This window comes from Limanda limanda, chromosome 1, assembly GCF_963576545.1.
Source record: "Limanda limanda chromosome 1, fLimLim1.1, whole genome shotgun sequence".
In the NCBI taxonomy this organism is placed as follows: domain Eukaryota; kingdom Metazoa; phylum Chordata; class Actinopteri; order Pleuronectiformes; family Pleuronectidae; genus Limanda; species Limanda limanda.
In genome coordinates this window covers 20,876,555-20,893,128 of record NC_083636.1, presented here as the reverse complement: position 1 = coordinate 20,893,128, position 16,574 = coordinate 20,876,555, and the positions used below count along the sequence as shown (strand labels likewise).

General features: G+C 44.9%; 1 protein-coding gene across 3 annotated transcripts in view; it reads left to right on the top strand.

Moving 5' to 3' along the window:
* The window catches only part of sfmbt2 (Scm like with four mbt domains 2), a 26,423-nt gene extending 17,371 nt beyond the window's left edge, over positions 1–9,052 (top strand). For all 3 annotated transcript variants that reach the window (XM_061068169.1, XM_061068177.1, XM_061068161.1), the window contains 16 exons: positions 1,023–1,111; positions 1,236–1,485; positions 1,618–1,715; positions 2,261–2,362; positions 2,921–3,151; positions 3,682–3,808; positions 3,944–4,057; positions 4,149–4,191; positions 4,601–4,668; positions 5,278–5,417; positions 5,887–5,996; positions 6,366–6,541; positions 6,640–6,809; positions 7,313–7,552; positions 7,849–7,971; positions 8,070–9,052. In XM_061068169.1, coding sequence (XP_060924152.1) covers positions 1,023–1,111; positions 1,236–1,485; positions 1,618–1,715; positions 2,261–2,362; positions 2,921–3,151; positions 3,682–3,808; positions 3,944–4,057; positions 4,149–4,191; positions 4,601–4,668; positions 5,278–5,417; positions 5,887–5,996; positions 6,366–6,541; positions 6,640–6,809; positions 7,313–7,552; positions 7,849–7,971; positions 8,070–8,210 — 2,222 coding nt within the window. In that variant the 3' untranslated portion in view covers positions 8,211–9,052. The remainder of the gene's footprint in view (positions 1–1,022; positions 1,112–1,235; positions 1,486–1,617; positions 1,716–2,260; positions 2,363–2,920; positions 3,152–3,681; positions 3,809–3,943; positions 4,058–4,148; positions 4,192–4,600; positions 4,669–5,277; positions 5,418–5,886; positions 5,997–6,365; positions 6,542–6,639; positions 6,810–7,312; positions 7,553–7,848; positions 7,972–8,069) is intronic.
* The last annotated feature ends 7,522 nt before the right edge of the window (positions 9,053–16,574 follow it).

The following is a 16,574-nucleotide window of genomic DNA, read 5'->3' as shown; positions in this document are numbered from 1 at the left end:
CAAAGCAGCGATTATATAACCCCACTGCACCCTGGGAAACAGGAAGTAGGGGGAAAATAACGTAGTGCAAATTCGCTCTGTAAGAAAATCTTATTTACGGCAGTTGAATCTGTTGAGTTACAAGAGAAGAGAAGAACAAAGACATGGAGATTAAAAAGTAGATGAAACCAAAACTAATTTGTATATAATAAATACAATAGTTCTATATATAAAAAAGACCTAAATAAATGTTTTTTTTTGTATTTCCTTTCCTTCTTCTTCCAGTTCTGATAAAAGCTGTGTTCATGTTTGTCTTTAGACCTGAACACACACACACTGACCTCAACTGTCACTTTGATTTCATAACAATTCACTGATCGCAGCATAAATGAGGAAGTTACGAGTCACATGATCATTCATATCCAAACCGCTCTGACCCTTGTTTCTATTTGAGTTTGATTTCTTCTGTTGTCTATTATTTATTATGTTTGTTTTATTGCTTTTTTATTTTCTAACTATTCTCTTGTTCTTTATAAATATTCTTATATGCTTTTATTATTTTTTGTTTTGCGCTCGTTCAGCTTTGTTCAACTGCAGTTGTTTTAAACGTGCGCGTAAAACCTTTATATATGTGAGATTCTGGTATTTATATATATAACATTAGTGTATTTACATAAGGAAAGGCCCGCAGGATATGATATTATCATATGGAGGCTTAAAAACGTCTGACCTCCGCCATAAATCTGAATTTTGCATTAATGTTCTGCAACGTGAGTGAAGCCACTGGAGATTTTCCAGGCATCAAAACACTGAATAATATTTTCTCACCTAGCCCTAACCCTAACCCTCTTTTATGAAAATGCCTGAAACATTCACATCTGCATTTTAATTATAACGTCCGTATTTGCATTTTTTCCAGTGTATGCATGCACTGACCTGCATATGCTGCTGCTCTGTGATGACACATATTTCAATAAGAACATTTAGAATCTTTACGTCAATCGTCTGTGTGTTCATCAGTGTTTGGTTTTTACTCTTTGCAGCCATCAAGGAGAAACACAGCGACTGGACGGAGTTCCTGGTTCAGGACCTGACGGGATCCAGGACGGCGCCGGCCAACCTGCTGGAGGGGGTGAGTGGTCATCCACCTGCAGAACATCTCACAGGGAACCAGGGAGCAGGATCCATGTTCCCTGTAACTCTGAGTTAGTTCCTAGAGACTGTTGAATACCTGAAAACTCTCTTGTCTCCGTCAGCCTCTGAGAGGGAAGAACACGGTGGACCTGATCGTCGAAGGCTCCGTCTTAGAGCTTCAGGACGTCTCGGATCCGTTCCTGTTCTGGCCCTTCAGAGTCGTGCAGAACGTCGGAGGGAGACTTCGCCTGCGCTGTGCCGGCCTCTCTGAAGACCAGCAGGCTCAGGACTCGTGGCTGTTCTACCTGGACGTCAGACTCCGGCCCCTCGGCTGGGCCCTGGAGAACCAGCTCGCCTTAGAACCGCCCACAGGTGAACACAACATGTGTTGCTGTGATTCGTCTTATTTCACTGAAACTGCCATTAACTTCATGTCATCTGTTATTAAATCTGAATATCTGACGTATCAAACCCACATTCTCATCTCATCTCTTAAACCCGCAGAGCTTCGGTCTCTGAAGAGCGCCCCCGACTGGCAGGAGGATCTGGATGAGGCGCGACTCCTCGGACAGAAGAACCCGCTGCCGCTCGAGGTGTTCAAGGTGAGTAGGAGTTCACACGTCTCTGCCCTTCACGCAGAGAGTGTGCAGGGTCGGCACAGAGCCCGGCCGCTGGTGGGGGGGGGGGGGGGGTTGCCAATGTTACATCTGTCGTTGATTTACAATGTGAAACCTGTGTTATCTCTAGAAAATCTACAACTAGTCAAAAAGCTGTATTTTCTAGGAAATGGAAATACTTTGTAAGTATATAAATACTAAGTGTAGGGACGTAAAAGATGACACCAGACTTTATCCTGACCGAAGCAGCTGAGTGAGCGACTGCATCAAAACAAACACTGGTGAACTGGTGAACTGAAACGAATGTTTGCACCAAATTTGGAGGAATTCCCTCAAAGTGTTCCAGAGATGTTGTGTTCACAAGGTCAAAATGAATCTGCTCTGTCAGGTCACAGCCTCCTAAAGTAAACAGTTTGGCCTGAGGGTCGCCAGCACTTTGATATACAACTTCATGAACCTCTTAATGAACCCAGGCAGGGTTTGCAGGGTTTGTTGAGCACCATGTCTAAAAGTCTTCTTTGCTGTATCAGGACCACGTGGACCTGCCCGAGCTTTCCCTCAGGACGGGGATGAAGCTGGAGATGGTGTCGCCGTGGGAGCAGCTCAGGATCTGCCCCGTCTCCGTCACCAGGGTGAGTCGTCGGGCGAGACGTTCACAAAACAAAGTCTTATCTTCAGAAACAAAAACACAAAGGCACTCCCCACATTCCTCAGCCGCCTTTATTAATTAGATTTCTGTCGAAGAAGCGGCTTCGCTCGTCGGGCTTGTTTCACGCTGACGTGTTCTTTGACGTGTAGGTTCCAGAGAAGTTTACACTGTGTTCTGAGGTATTTGGTCTCGTGAGTCACTTAGATTTATCATGTCTTTGTTTGTTTTTACAGTGTCCTCTAATGTATGATTGAACTCTTCACTTGTGTTTATGTTTGAAGAGATTTAAACTTTTACTTTACAAAGTAAACAATGCAGATAGGTTATTTCTTTATACGACCACATGTTTAAATTCAGTTGTATATGTGTTTATGCAACTTACAGATTTAAGATACAAGTTTTAAAAAATAAGTTCAATTGAAAACAGTAGAATTTGAGACACCTCTATAGGATATTTGTTCCCTCAAACAAGATCCCACAAGCAGGGGAATAAAAGAAACAGATTCTTCTTCTGTGACGTTGAACTCTTCTCCCTCCACAGGTCTACGATAAGATCTACTTCCAGGTGACACTGGACGACCTCTCTGTGGACGTTAAGCCTCGGTCCGTGCTGTGTCACGCCAGCTCGCCCGGCATCCTGCCCGTCCAGTGGTGTCTGAAGAACGGCGTGGGCCTGGAGAAGCCCCCCGGCTACGAGGGCCAGGACTTCGACTGGGCCGACTACCTGAAGCAGAGCGGGACCGAGGCGGCGCCCGACGCCTGCTTCCCTGAGGTAGGACCGGACGTTTTTTAAACATCAGATGAAACAGATTGAAACGCGCCTTGTTTGTTTTCGTTTGCCGTTTACATCATTAAGCTTCTTTTATTATATTTCTTAGAATGTCAAAAAACAGTCCATAACTTTATCTGATCCTCTTATCACTGAAAAACACTCATGTAGTAGACAAGTCCCAGTAAACCAAACCCAATCACACTATGACCTCACCGGGTTTTTGTTACACAAACTTAATCTCGGGCCTCAAAATTGACACAGAGACTTTAATGGGTTTTTGTGTCTCAGTGAAACACAATGAAGATGCAGATTCACTGTTATTACACCTAAAAGGCTTCAAGGGTAAAAAACAGAGTAAAATCTGTTTTGAATGTCACATAATCTGAGTTTAGCTTTAGGTTATCTAAGGTCAGAGCTGTGTCCTGAATGTAAAATAAACTCTGCCTCTCTCTGTCTCCGTCTGTGTGTGTGTGTGTGTGTGTGTGTGTGTGTGTGTGTGTGTGTGTGTGTGTGTGTGTGTGTGTGTGCAGACATGGCAGAGCAGAGGCTTTGCCAAGGACATGTGGCTGGAGGCGGTCAACCCTCAGCGGCCGGTGGAGGTGTGTGTGGCTCAGATCACACAGGTCAGAGGACGCCTGCTGTGGCTCCGACTGGAAGGTACAGACGTTTGTGTGTGTGTGTGTTTGTTTGTGTGTGGGCTGGATTAAGAGGCCTCCTGCTGTGTGTGTGACTGAATGTAAACACCAGTATGTGTGTGTGTGACAGCTCCCTCACCTGTCCTCCTGTCTGCAGGTGTGACCAAGCCCTTGTCAGAGTGCATCGTGGACGTGGAGTCCATGGACATCTTCCCCGTCGGCTGGTGTGAGGCCAACGTTTACCCCCTGACCCCCCCGCTCAGACCTGTCTGTATGTACACACACAAACACACACACACACACTCACACATTTCCCTGTGTGTATCAGGACGATACAAACTCTTACTGTCTCTCGTCCACAGGCCAGAAGCAGAAGAAGATCGCAGTGGTTCAGCCAGAGAAACAGTAAGAAACCAGAGTGACTGTCCCTTTAAGAAACCACATGTCAATCCACCACATCTGGATTTTAGGGGGGGGGGATCTAATTGGATTCAATTAGCATTTTATCATTCTAAAAAAGATCTCCTCTCCTCTCTCTCCGTCGCTCCGCAGCCATTTATCGAGACAGTGTCTTTTTACAGCAGGTATTTCTTTCCCCGATTGATTTTGTCGAACAAGCGACAAGCCGGCGGTTTGAGAGCAGGAGAAACATGTGGTCGTCCGCGGCTCTTTGTCAGCGCTGTCATGATAACCGCTTATTCCATCTCTCACCTCCAGGGGAATCCCCCCCCCCCACACACTGAGTCCTCCCTCTGCTTTCTAGCTCACCTGCTGTATGCTCACTGTATGCTCACCCCCCCTCTCTCTCCTGCAGGTTGGCTCCGTCCCAGCCGATGGAGACGCCTCCCGTCAGCTACTGCCAGCCCGTCGTCATGGATCCAGGTAATCAAACGCCACGCTACACATGATTTATCTCCAGTGACCAGCGCTCACGAGAGGAAACCGCTGCTCCTCAGATCCTTGTGTGTTAAATCTCTCACTCAGTTCTTCACATGTAAAAACAGACCAAAATTAAACCTCGGCACAAGTGGCCATTATTTTATTTCGGTAATTCTGGTTTCCAACTTGTCGTTGTATCCAGTAGAATTGTGTTGCGGTGTGTTTCTGGATGCGTGTGAGCAGCTGAACTGAAACCGCAGGACACTAAACGTAGTTCCCATGACCGCCCCCCCCCCCCCCCCCCCCCCTGTTTAAACACCACCCACCGGCTCATACATATTCATCCACTCACCTGATTACCATTCACCCCCCGGCGCTGTGCTTCCACGTGCCGGTGGCGATCCGGGTCGGCGACCAGTATCATTCAGTCGACCCTGGACTCGTCACTGGGGGCCGGGGGGGCTCACTCGCAGCCCACTTTGACTCTAACCTGGTTATTAACTGCAATAAACATGGACTTGATAGTTTTCAGCTTATTACACTGAGAAACCACATGAAATCCTCCTTTCCACCTCCTGTAACAGCAGAATTCTGTCCTTCCCTCTGTCCCAGGATCCGCTAACGGACGATACTGCTGCTCCAAGATCTTTGTCAACAACCGCTGCTTCTCAGGACCGTACCTCAACAAGGGACGCATCGCCGAGCTGCCGCAGGCCGTCGGGCCCGGGAAATGCACGTTGGTGCTCAAAGAGGTGAGGGGGGGGCATGTTTAATCAGAAGGAGAGGATGGGGGGGGGTTGAAAGGTGGAGACGGGGATGTCTTGTTAACCACCTGCAGGTTTCCCAGCGGTGTCCTCATTTTAATATGAGGAGCTGTCAGTCAGGTGTGTTTACAGACACACAAACACACACACACACACACACACACACACCCACACATGCACAAAAACACTGAAACACACACACACACTGTCATTGCCGCTCAGCAAAACAACCTCCTAATTTCTCCAGAGACTGAGTTTGTGCTCACACAAGAGTTTTCAAATTCAGCTGCGATTCTGTGTTCGGTCCTTTTTACCGACATGTGTTTGAATCCCTCTTCACGTTTAGAGCTGCTCACTCCAAGTCTTCTCTCGAGTTCCTCTTCTCGTCATTTGTTCCGTTCGAGCCTCGCGGATTTGATTTCTTTTTAAATCCGTTTGTTGCTGCTCTCGCCTCCAGCTGCTGAACATGCTGATCAACGCCGCCTACAAGCCCGGACGAGTCCTGAAGGAGCTGCAGGAGCTGGAGGACCAGAGCTGGGACTGTCAGGAGGAGACGCTCAAAGCCAAGTGAGGAGAAACACACGTAGAAGACGGTGAACACGTCAACAGGGACACAGAGCAGATTCTGTTACATGATTTAAAATTAACAATTCAAACTAGCAAGATGTCTGAACAGTCCGACTCTAGCTCAGATTTGTCAGCTCTCCGACCTTCAGCGTTAGATGGATGATGGTGAATTTGACCTTGTCTCTCACTCGGCTCTCCTCCATCACCCTCATCTTCCTGCCGATCTGAATTCCTTAAAACATTCCACACTCATTGCTCTTATTACGTCAGAAGCAATCATCGTTCACTGTCCAGAGCGTTGACGGATTACAGATCATTTAATTACCCCTTGTCCTCATAAATTAAAGTGTGACATCCCCCCTCCTCCAGATATAAAGGGAAAACGTATCGCTCCACCATCCGGATCGTCCGCCTGGCCGAACAGATCCCGGACTTCTGCCGCAAAGTGTGTGTGAAGCTGCAGTGCTGCCCCAACCTCTTCAGCCCGGTCCTCGTCGCCGACAAGTGCCCGGAGAACTGCTCGGTTCAGACCAAAACCAAATACAGTGAGTGTCTGTGGCCATGTGCGTCACTTCCCTTCGGCTCTGATGAGACGTGTGTTTTGTGGTTTCCCTGTTTTCTAACGTCTGTCGTGCGTCCTCAGCTTATTACTGCGGGAAGAAGAGGAAGCTGTCCAAGCCGACAGCAGGAGAGGAGACGGCGGAGGGAGAGCTGGCCAAGCCGGCGCGCCGCAGGAAGAAGAGGAAAGCCATCTTTGTGCAGAAGAAGAGACGCTCGTCCGCCATGGACTACACTCCGGCTGGCTCACCGCAGGTCGGATAACACTTCTCCTCCTCGTCTTTCGTCTTTCTTCTGTTTTCCTCCCTCTCTCCTGTCGTCCTGTTGGCTCACACGACAGGTTTGAATCTATTCAGTGTATTAATAGATACAAACTCTTCTGGTGAGACACAGGCAGGGAGAAGAAGAAGAAATGTTTTATATGTCGTTTAGAGGATTTACTCACCAATAAAAAGCCGTCGACTTAAAAGATGAGCTTAGTTTTTTTGTGGGATGTTGCACAAAGAAATCCTTTTATTATTCTAATATATCTGTGAGTAATTTGCACTTGTTCGCTGTGAACTTTACAGAAATGTTCCTGCTGTATTCTCACAGTACAGCACTGTGGTCAGCATCTGTTTGACAAAAAAAGGGACTTGACCTGTACTCACCCAGGTGTTTTTTGGGACATTATACTGGGGGGCAGGCTGGAAAAATTCCAGAAAATGCCCCAATAGAGTGTGCGTGTGCTCTAATCCATCATTTCCTTCACCCCTCAGGACAGTGACGAGGGAGAGGAGGACGAAGAGATGGCGATGCAGTCGGGCAGCGAAGGCAACAGCTCGGAGCCTCGGGACGACCACACCGACGCGTCCTCGGTGGAGGTGGCGACCTTCAGCCTGGGAAAGGCCGCGGGCAGCGAGGAGGCCCCCGGGGGCCGCAGGAGGTCGACTCGCTCGCTGTCGGCCCACAAGCAGCACAACAACAAGTACCAGCCGCCACAGGCACAAGAGATGAAGGTGAGACGAGAACAGTTATTACCTCCAACAAGGAGGTTTGTGAACAAAGTCACACAGAAACTACTGAACAGATTACAATGAACCTATGAAGGATGTGGTCTGGGTCCGGGGAGAAGCCATTTAAAGCTAGTTTGGCCAGATTCTTAAATCTGTGTGTGTGTGTGTGTGTGTGTGTGTGTGTGTGTGTGTGTGTGTGTGTGTGTGTGTGTGTGTGTGTGTGTGTGTGTGTGTGTGTGTGTGTGTGTGTGTGTGTGTGTGTGTGTGTGTGTGTGTGTGTGTGTGTGTGTGTCTCTCAGGTGGAGGAGGAGGACGATCAGCTGGTTTTGGACAGAAACCCTCTGGAGTGGACCGTAGACGAAGTCGTTCAGTTTATCAACTCGACCGACTGTGCATCGCTGGCCAACATCTTCCAGGAGCAGGTACACGCACAGACACACATATCAGTGCAGGTCTGAAAGCAGCTTAATTGAATAAAGAGTATTTTAATGAATATCTACTCCTGTGTCTTCCGGTGCAGGACATCGACGGCCAGGCCCTGCTGTTGCTGACACTGCCCACGGTCCAGGAGTGTATGGACCTGAAGCTCGGCCCGGCCATCAAGCTGTGTCACCAGATCGAGCGCGTCAAGGTCGCCTTCTACAGGCAGTACGCCAACTGACCTCCGAGCAGCGAGGGAGAGGAACGCCGAGAGGAAAACTGTGGACGACATGGACGTGTTGGATTAACGTTTTTTGTGGATTTCTAACCTGCAAGAAGAAGGAATATACACAACAAGCTGACTACTGGAGGATTTCTTCCCGGGAGAAGTTGAAGGATTTAATTTCTGAGGAACTGTCTGTGTGAAAATTTGACGACAGTTCCCACGTGAACTTCAAACCGAACACATGGGAGAGGATCCATGTGCTTTACTGATCTGTGAAGAAACCGAGAACTCGTTTTCTGAAGATGTTTGTGTTGATTTCTTACTTTTCATTCCCATGTTATTCGTGATAGAGGAGCTTTATAGCATTTAAGTTAAAATAATTATTGACTATAGAGACTTTTTCCACTTTATGTGACACAATTGGTTCTGGAAAAAAATATATTTGAGAAGTATTTAACAATCCAAGAAGTAATATATTTGTAGTATTTATTGTCATCCTTATTTATAAGGAGTATTCTATCTATTTGGATGCAGAGATGTGAATTGAAGAGTTTTATCAAATTATTAATATCAGCTCCTTCTCCCCCGAAACTAAACACTGAGGACGAATTCGTTATTTCAAAAAGAGAAACTCTAAACTGCTGTTGTTCAGACTCACAGTTTCATAGAGGAAACAGAAAAAGGTGTCCCACGTGTTGCCTGAGAGAATAACACCCTCTGAAATACTTTGTGCTCTTTCTCTCTCTCCTCATCGTCACAATCACGTGAAACAATCATCAAAGCTATTTTGTGTCCATCTATGCAAAGGTGTCGCAGATATTTTTGATAAGTCAGAGAATAAATTTCTATTGATTTTTGATGGTTTTGTCTCGTCCTTTTCTTCTCAAGGGACATTCTTCTCATGTTCGTCAGGCTGGAATCAACTTGACGGAACAAAACTCATAAAGTTCACTGAAAGAAGATTCTAATATATTTTGTTTTTAGCCATTTCACCTCCAGGACTTGAAAAATGCAAATCATGATGGATTGTAGTAATAAATTCCACAACAATAACCCGACAGAGCAATTACACATGAAATAAGATTCTGCTTTCCAAAACAAAAAAAAGGTAAATGCAGCCGAAGGTTTGAAGATTGAAGTGCGTAAACAAATTTATCTATTTTCCTTAGAATAAAAGTGTCGTTGATATGAAGAGTTTCGTCTTCTCTCTCCAGATGAAAGAAAAATCAGTCCTTCATTCAGAAGCTATTTACGAGTCTGACTGAGTTTATCTGAGCTTTTTATTTATAGAAGCTGAGCTGCAGACGAGCTCCTGCATCAAAACACTGGTACGGAATATTTTAAAAAGCCGCCTCAGGTAAAAACAATAAACTGACAGAAGTCTCTGAAGGACTTTTGACAAAATAATCCATCAGGTTATTTTTCAGATTGATAATAAAGAGGAAGAAGAGTAGAAGAAAAATCCTTAGACGAGAAAACCAAGTCAATCTGCCGATGGTTTTCATTGATTTATCGATTGGTCTGAGGTGAATTCTTCATCGGCCAAAGCAACAAATCCTCACATCAGAGGAGATGGAACAAACGTCACAGTCCTCTCAAGATGTCGGATATTTTCCATCAAGATCCATGAAGTAATCCCTGGGAAATTGGAGTGAATAGAACCCTGAAATGTAACACTTTGTTCTTGTCTCTGTTCAGTGAACTCGGGTCAATGGACGTGAAGTTCGTCCAGAAAACAGAAAACTCAGCTGTGACATTGAAAACTAAAACCGTGGATCCATTAGGAAGACGTTCCATTGTCCGCTCGGCTCCTGGTTGTGAAGCAGAAGCCGTCGCCCTCTGCCTGGTGGTCGTGAGCGTCTCATGTAACGACATCACTGGAGGCGACGCTGCGTTAGTCGTGCACGCAGCACACGACCCGACGTGCTGATTCATTTGTGTCGCTGGCCGTGTTTGGCAAATAGAAATTAATTTCATTCAAATTCAATTCGAGGCAGTGATTCACATTCAGGTTGTATTCAGCAGCGAGACGTGACAGCAGCTCTGTGTGGCCGCTGCAGAATCTGTTTAATAGCCTCACACACACACAGACACACACAGAGACACAAAGAGACACACACTGCTTCCCCAACTCTGACACTTTGCAGTGAGTCACTCGGAGGAGCTGCTACCTTATACTGTTGCCAGGCAACCTCATTATCAAACGTGCACTGTGCAGGACCCCCGTGTTGTGCGTGTGAATACAAACGAAGTCCTGACAGCCGACGACTACACAGATGTTTAATTTCACCTGAATGAGAGCAGACGTCTCTTACTCATCCGTTGGGGGTTTTGATAATTTCACTTATAAACGCTGACGGATGAAACATCCCAGAAGTGACAGGACGTCAGATCACCTGTCAGTCAGAGTCTGATGGACCAGAGCTCGTCTCTGATGAAGGAGCCGTCACTCAGACTTTTCAGCTGATAATCAGGTTTCAGCTTTGATTTTAAATCTGTTTCTCACCATCAGGCAAAACGACTTCACGTCCTAACGTTTCCAATACTCCAATAACTCCAAGAGATTGATAATTTTACAAAATAAACAAGTAAACAAGAAGGAAAAAACTATGTCGTTTGGCCGTCAGACAACATCAGACGAAGGCAGAACAACAATAAACTGTTCATTCTCCATATTTGCTGAGATGGTTTTGGATCCGAACCCTCAATCCTTATTTTGGGAAATAATCCCAATGATCAGAAAGTTTAAATTGATATCTTCCATCCATCCCCAGCCACACTTGAATTCCCAGTGGCAGCCATCAACTCTTAACCCACAGAGTCATCCACCTCCAGCAGAGATCCATTCAGACTCCGAGGTGACGTCCCTGAACCAGACTTCCTCAAACTCAGCTGCAAACATCAATTTTTGTTATAAATCGGGGTTGAACAAAAATGTTATGATTGAAAACAAACGTGCAACTGAAATACTGTAACTGAAAAACAAGAGAAAACACAAATAAGTGTTTGTGTGACGTGGGGGTATGAGTGGATGTGGGGGAAGGTGCAAGGTGTTTGGTTAACCATAGTCTGAGCCCCGTCCCTTTCTCACACACACTATCTCTCTTTTTATCTCACACACACACAACCATCACTTGCATTGCACTGCACACTTGAAATCTAGGTCATGGTAACACACACACACACACTCTCACACACTCAGTGTGTAAAGGCTCGACAGAGAGAGAACAATCAGATGTGATGAAGACGAGGCTCTCAGCTCACCACTAAATCCACCGCCTCTGAAAAACGCAGTTTGATTTCCTCAGTGTTTCACTTCTCACTGATGAGGTGTTGCGTTTCCCGCTCCTCTGTTGTAACCACTTCAGCTCAAACCTGCCTCCACGCCGCTGAGCACGACTCAGACCATGTGTGAACTTGTGGGTTCGAATCAGAAAGACGAGCAAGTTTCTCTAGCTGAGCTAAAACAAACATTTAGGTTTGAGGGTCGAAAATGACGATTATATGCAGACGATAGAGTTTTCTACCATTGAGATGATCGGAGGAAGTTGGACTAAGTCTCGGGTGGAAATTAAATTATAAGGAATTTCTTCTCCGAGGTTAAAAACTGTCCTCACGTCTTTACAGTCTGAACAAAAGGATCAAAATATAGTCCAATCAAAAGAGGAGATCTGGATCAAACTGTTCGTTGGCAGCACTTCTTTGGACCAAGAAGAAGAAGAAGAAGAAGAAGAAGAAGAAGAAGAAGAAGAAGAAGAAGAAGAAGAAGAAGAAGAAGAAGAAGAAGAAGAAGAAGAAGAAGAAGAAGAAGAAGAAGAAGAAGAAGAAGAAGAAGAAGAAGAAGAAGAAATCCATTAAATCATTTCTGTTTCTAACAAATAAACAGAGGACAGACACAGGAGGAAACGGAACCTCCTCCGTGCAGGTAACAATACAAAGTGCACCAGCAGCTGCAGATACTTTCTCCACGTTCCTCTGGGAATAATCTCGTCTTTATTGCTAATGAATTGCACTGAGAGATGCCTGTAACCCCCCCCCCCCCCACCCCCCCAACATATCTCAATCTGAATCCAGCAAAGCACGTCTCATAAATTATGCGCTTCCTGAGCTCTTGATAAGCTAATAGACGTCTGAGTGGAGGCAGAGTGAGGACGAGCACATGTGCTTCAGACACCGGGACACGACTCTGTATTGATTAATGTTTAGCAGGGCCTGAACGGTGGCCTATCTCCAGCATCACACCCCTGCTTATACGACAGAGCAGTTTCCTCTCTATTGTTCATTATTCATTAGTCATCTGGACCCCCCTCCTCCCCCCATACCTCCCCATCTGCTGCAGCACCATATGCCTGACTCGACCGAGCGAGGCATGCAGTACATCTGATATGTGAGAGACATCATCTCTCTTTCAAAAGGTGATGCTTCATCGATGATATCATTGGGGGAACGGATGAAATGATAAAGAAGTGAAGTTCTGCTTTGAGCGGCGGCGCAGGAGGAGTGGGACACGACTGGTGTGTGAACAGAGGAGTGGGTTTACTGGGTGGGAAACAGAAAGGTCTCATTAAGAGTTGCCCGAGCAGTTCGCCTACATGGGAATTCACGTTGAATAATTTGACACAGGAAACGATAAATGAAATTGGTCTCATTGGTTTCTAACACCTTTGCCTCAGTTTCCTGTAGAAATTAAATGTGGGCAAAAAAGGTTTGTATGAAACAGTGGAAGGAAAATTAATCTGTGGTTAAATTTACAAAATAGAGAAATCCTCCGACTGAGTTTCTGCAGAGTTTGATTCTTCTGCTAAATTACCGAGTTTGATCAAATCCAAACAGATTAAACTTTGTGTTTTGTTAAAGAAAAAGTTGAAAGTAAAACTGAACTCTGTGATGGAGCAAAGCCATATGAAGAGATTTCGGAATAATATTGTTATAACGACGAGAAAGATTCATAATATAATGGGAAAAAAGGGTTGAGATATCTGCATCGTCTTGAGGAGGAATTAGTTTTTTAGCCGGTGGAACAATCACACAACCAGTGGAAACATATATACAACATAAAAACATAAACAACACAATCACGTACGGGTTTAAACAACCAGAGAAATCAGGAACAAGTGATTCTTACGTCTGTTTGTTCTGCATCCAGGTAAAATATAAATATCTACCTCCCAATGGAAGCATAGCCTCTAACCCAAATGTTCTACTTTCCACCTCTTGACTCCAACAATCACCAAACCAACTCAGGAAGGAACCGTAGAGGAGGAGATGTGTGTGTGTGTGTGTGTGTGTGTGTGTGTGTGTGTGTGTGTGTGTGTGTGTGTGTGTGTGTGTGTGTGTGTGTGTGTGCAACAGGTCTGTCAGTAACATGAGATCTGAGCCATGTGGATGAGTGGGAGTGCAGGTGGAGGTCGATTAAACTCAGCTCTCCTCTTCTTCGCTGTGTCAGTGAAACTCAAACCCGGTCGGAGTCGCAGACGAGACATTAACATAAAAAAAAGGCGAGTTTTTCTGTGTCTGATACTCGAAAGTGCCTTGAAGACAATTTTCCTTCTTGGCTTTCGTGAGGATTTATCTCTTAGTGCTGCTGTGGTTTCTAAAACATGTTCCTCGAACTCAAATAAAAGGAAAACGTTTTTACTTTGAGCCTCACATGCAGTATCGCAGAACTTCACTGGTCCCACACGTGGAAATTATAATGTAACAGCAGCAGAGAGAAATATAATAATTATATAGAAAACTAGAATAAAGGGCAAATAATGATCACTTTTAATATTCTATTAATCAGTTGTTTGCTTGTAATTAATTAATTCTTTGACCACTGGAATAAATGAAAATTCACTTTTTTACCTTCACCAAGGAAGTTATGTTTCCACAGAACTTGGTGGATGGATCATAGGCCGAAAAAGAACTCATTATATTTTGGTCTGGATCCGGAAAAACGGGAGGTTCCAGGAAATATTTTATTTAACATTTTGAGGTCTTTGTTTTTGGACATTTCCACCAATTATACAGAGGAATTCATGAATCTTGATCCAAAAGACAAATCAGAAATATTTAGGGACAGAAATCTATGAGTGTGTGTTGCTTGATTGAATGTCAGGGACAGTTAGGTGTTGGTGGTGAAACGTCTCTACTCACAGTTTGTTTTTTCTGTTCTTTGTGTTGCACACACAATTCTTCACTTCTCTTTGTCCTCCTGCAGTGCACTGAGTGTGTGTGTCTGTGTTTGTGTGTGCGCTCTGCCCAGATGTTTCATGCACAGCACTGCAATTATCGTGCTCTGTTTGCGTGCACGTGTTTTTCTCAGTCGTAAAACCGACAAACTTCTCCTGTCTCGTCCTGCACCTGCATTGAGTTTTTCACTTTACCTGCTTTTTTTAATTGTCGCAGTCTCATGTCAGACAGCTGAGTCATTTCCTTTCTCCGTTCCTCACCATCAACCACACTTTGGTTCTGCATCAGCTCCCTGCATGTGTGTGTGTGTGTGTGTGTGTGTGTGTGGGTGTGTGTGTGTGTTGTATTCAGGTAGAAGGTGAATGTGTGTGCAGGTTATTTTTACAGTAGAAACACTCAGTCGTCAGCTTATAAAAATCTGTGTGCTGGTATGCAATATGAATGTGAGGACAGAGGGAGGAGGGGGGGGAGTCGTGAGTGTGTGTGTGTGTGTGTGAGTGTAAAAAATAAAAATGGCTGGGAGGAGGAGGAGGAGGAGGAGGAGGAGGAGGAGGAGGAGGAGGAGGAGGAGGCCGCTGGTTGGCTGCTGGGCTGGTTTCCATGGCAACGTGTATAAAAAGAGTGCAGGCTCCATCCCTCAGTCCCGTATCGGTGCTTTGTACAAAAGAATAACATTTTCCACTACGTTACGAGTCTCTCTCTCTCTCTCTCTCTCTCTCTCTCTCTCTCTCTCTCTCTCTCTCTCTCTCTCTCTCTCTCTCTCTCTCTCTCTCTCTCTCTCTCTCTCTCTCTCTCTCTCTCTCTCTCTCTCTCTCTCTCTCTCTCTCAAATAAAACATGGCAGATATTAAAATATAGTTTTTTACACACAAGACTAAATCACTGTGCAAGAATGGGAAGATTCTCCCTCTCGTGCAGATTCCGATTCTTTCCAGAGAGCCGGGCCTGATTAGAGGGAAGAGAGGAGAAAGAAAAGAGCCTTTGCTGGATTTGCTGCTGCTCACACTGAGCTCTGTGCAGGAGGATTAATTTAGTGCAACGCAAGAGGAAACCCACCGAAGGACGCTTGTGGTTGAACTTGCAGAAATATTTTTTTTGCGAGCTGACACCTAAAGCAGGAACTGTCCGAGACAACGACATATCACTGAGTCACTGTCGAGAACTGTACCGGAAGTATCGATACAGCTCCTCTGATAGAAGGAGTGTTTGGTTCTATGATGTACAGAGACAAATATAAAAACACAATTCAAATTCTAGTAGAAAAACTGGGGCAAAAAAAAAAAATTCTGTTTGGGACAACACATTTAAATCCATATTTCTACTTGGAACCAGAATCCTGACCAAAACTTAATGGGTTCTTTCTATTCTTGCAATCCTGAAACAAACATCAAACAAACAAACGTTTAAGGATTTCTTTGTAAATGCTGGATAACAATTTGTCTTTATTAATAACCTGATAAGTTGGTTTTACTGCTAAATGGAGAACAGGTAGATGAAGATGTTTGTGCCAATGAGATAAACAGGCGAGGAAGAACAAGCCCAAACCAACTGGGTTTGTGGGAAATCTGGTCGTAATTTTTAAAAGCAGAATATCCCAGAACAGAGACGGCTAATTCGATTTAAAGGGAAGTTGTTCTGTTCTGTTCCTGTTCAGAAAAAAAACTTGTTACATTTAAATGATGTTCACGTCCGCAGCTATTTCAGTAGCCGTTTGAGAGAAATGAAATCCTGCACATGACAGTGTCCTCACATGGGTCAGTAAAAACAATACAAAGTGATATTTTTTCAACTTGTAACAGGGGATAAAACAAGTAGAAACCTCAGAGAGAGAGAAACGTGTGAGGGATCCGTCTCCCAGGTTACAGCCAAGAAGTTATACATTATAAAAACCTACTTTTCAAACCAATGAGTGTAAATAAAGGCTCATGGTACCAATCAAGAGTCAGCCTCAGCTTTATTTAACATGTACTTTTTAGTTTGGTCCGTATCCCATCCACTAACATGGAGGAGACAGGGTGTTTGACCCTACTGCAGTCAGCCACCAGGGGGTGAGATCCAGCTGTCATGTCACGTATCTTTAATCTTTGGTTCACAGCCCAATTTGAAGTGTCACCAGCTCATTAAACGAAAAACTCGATGAGTGTGACTCAGTGATGACGATGAATAACGACGTAGAAAGTGTTTTATCCAGAACTACACAATGTCT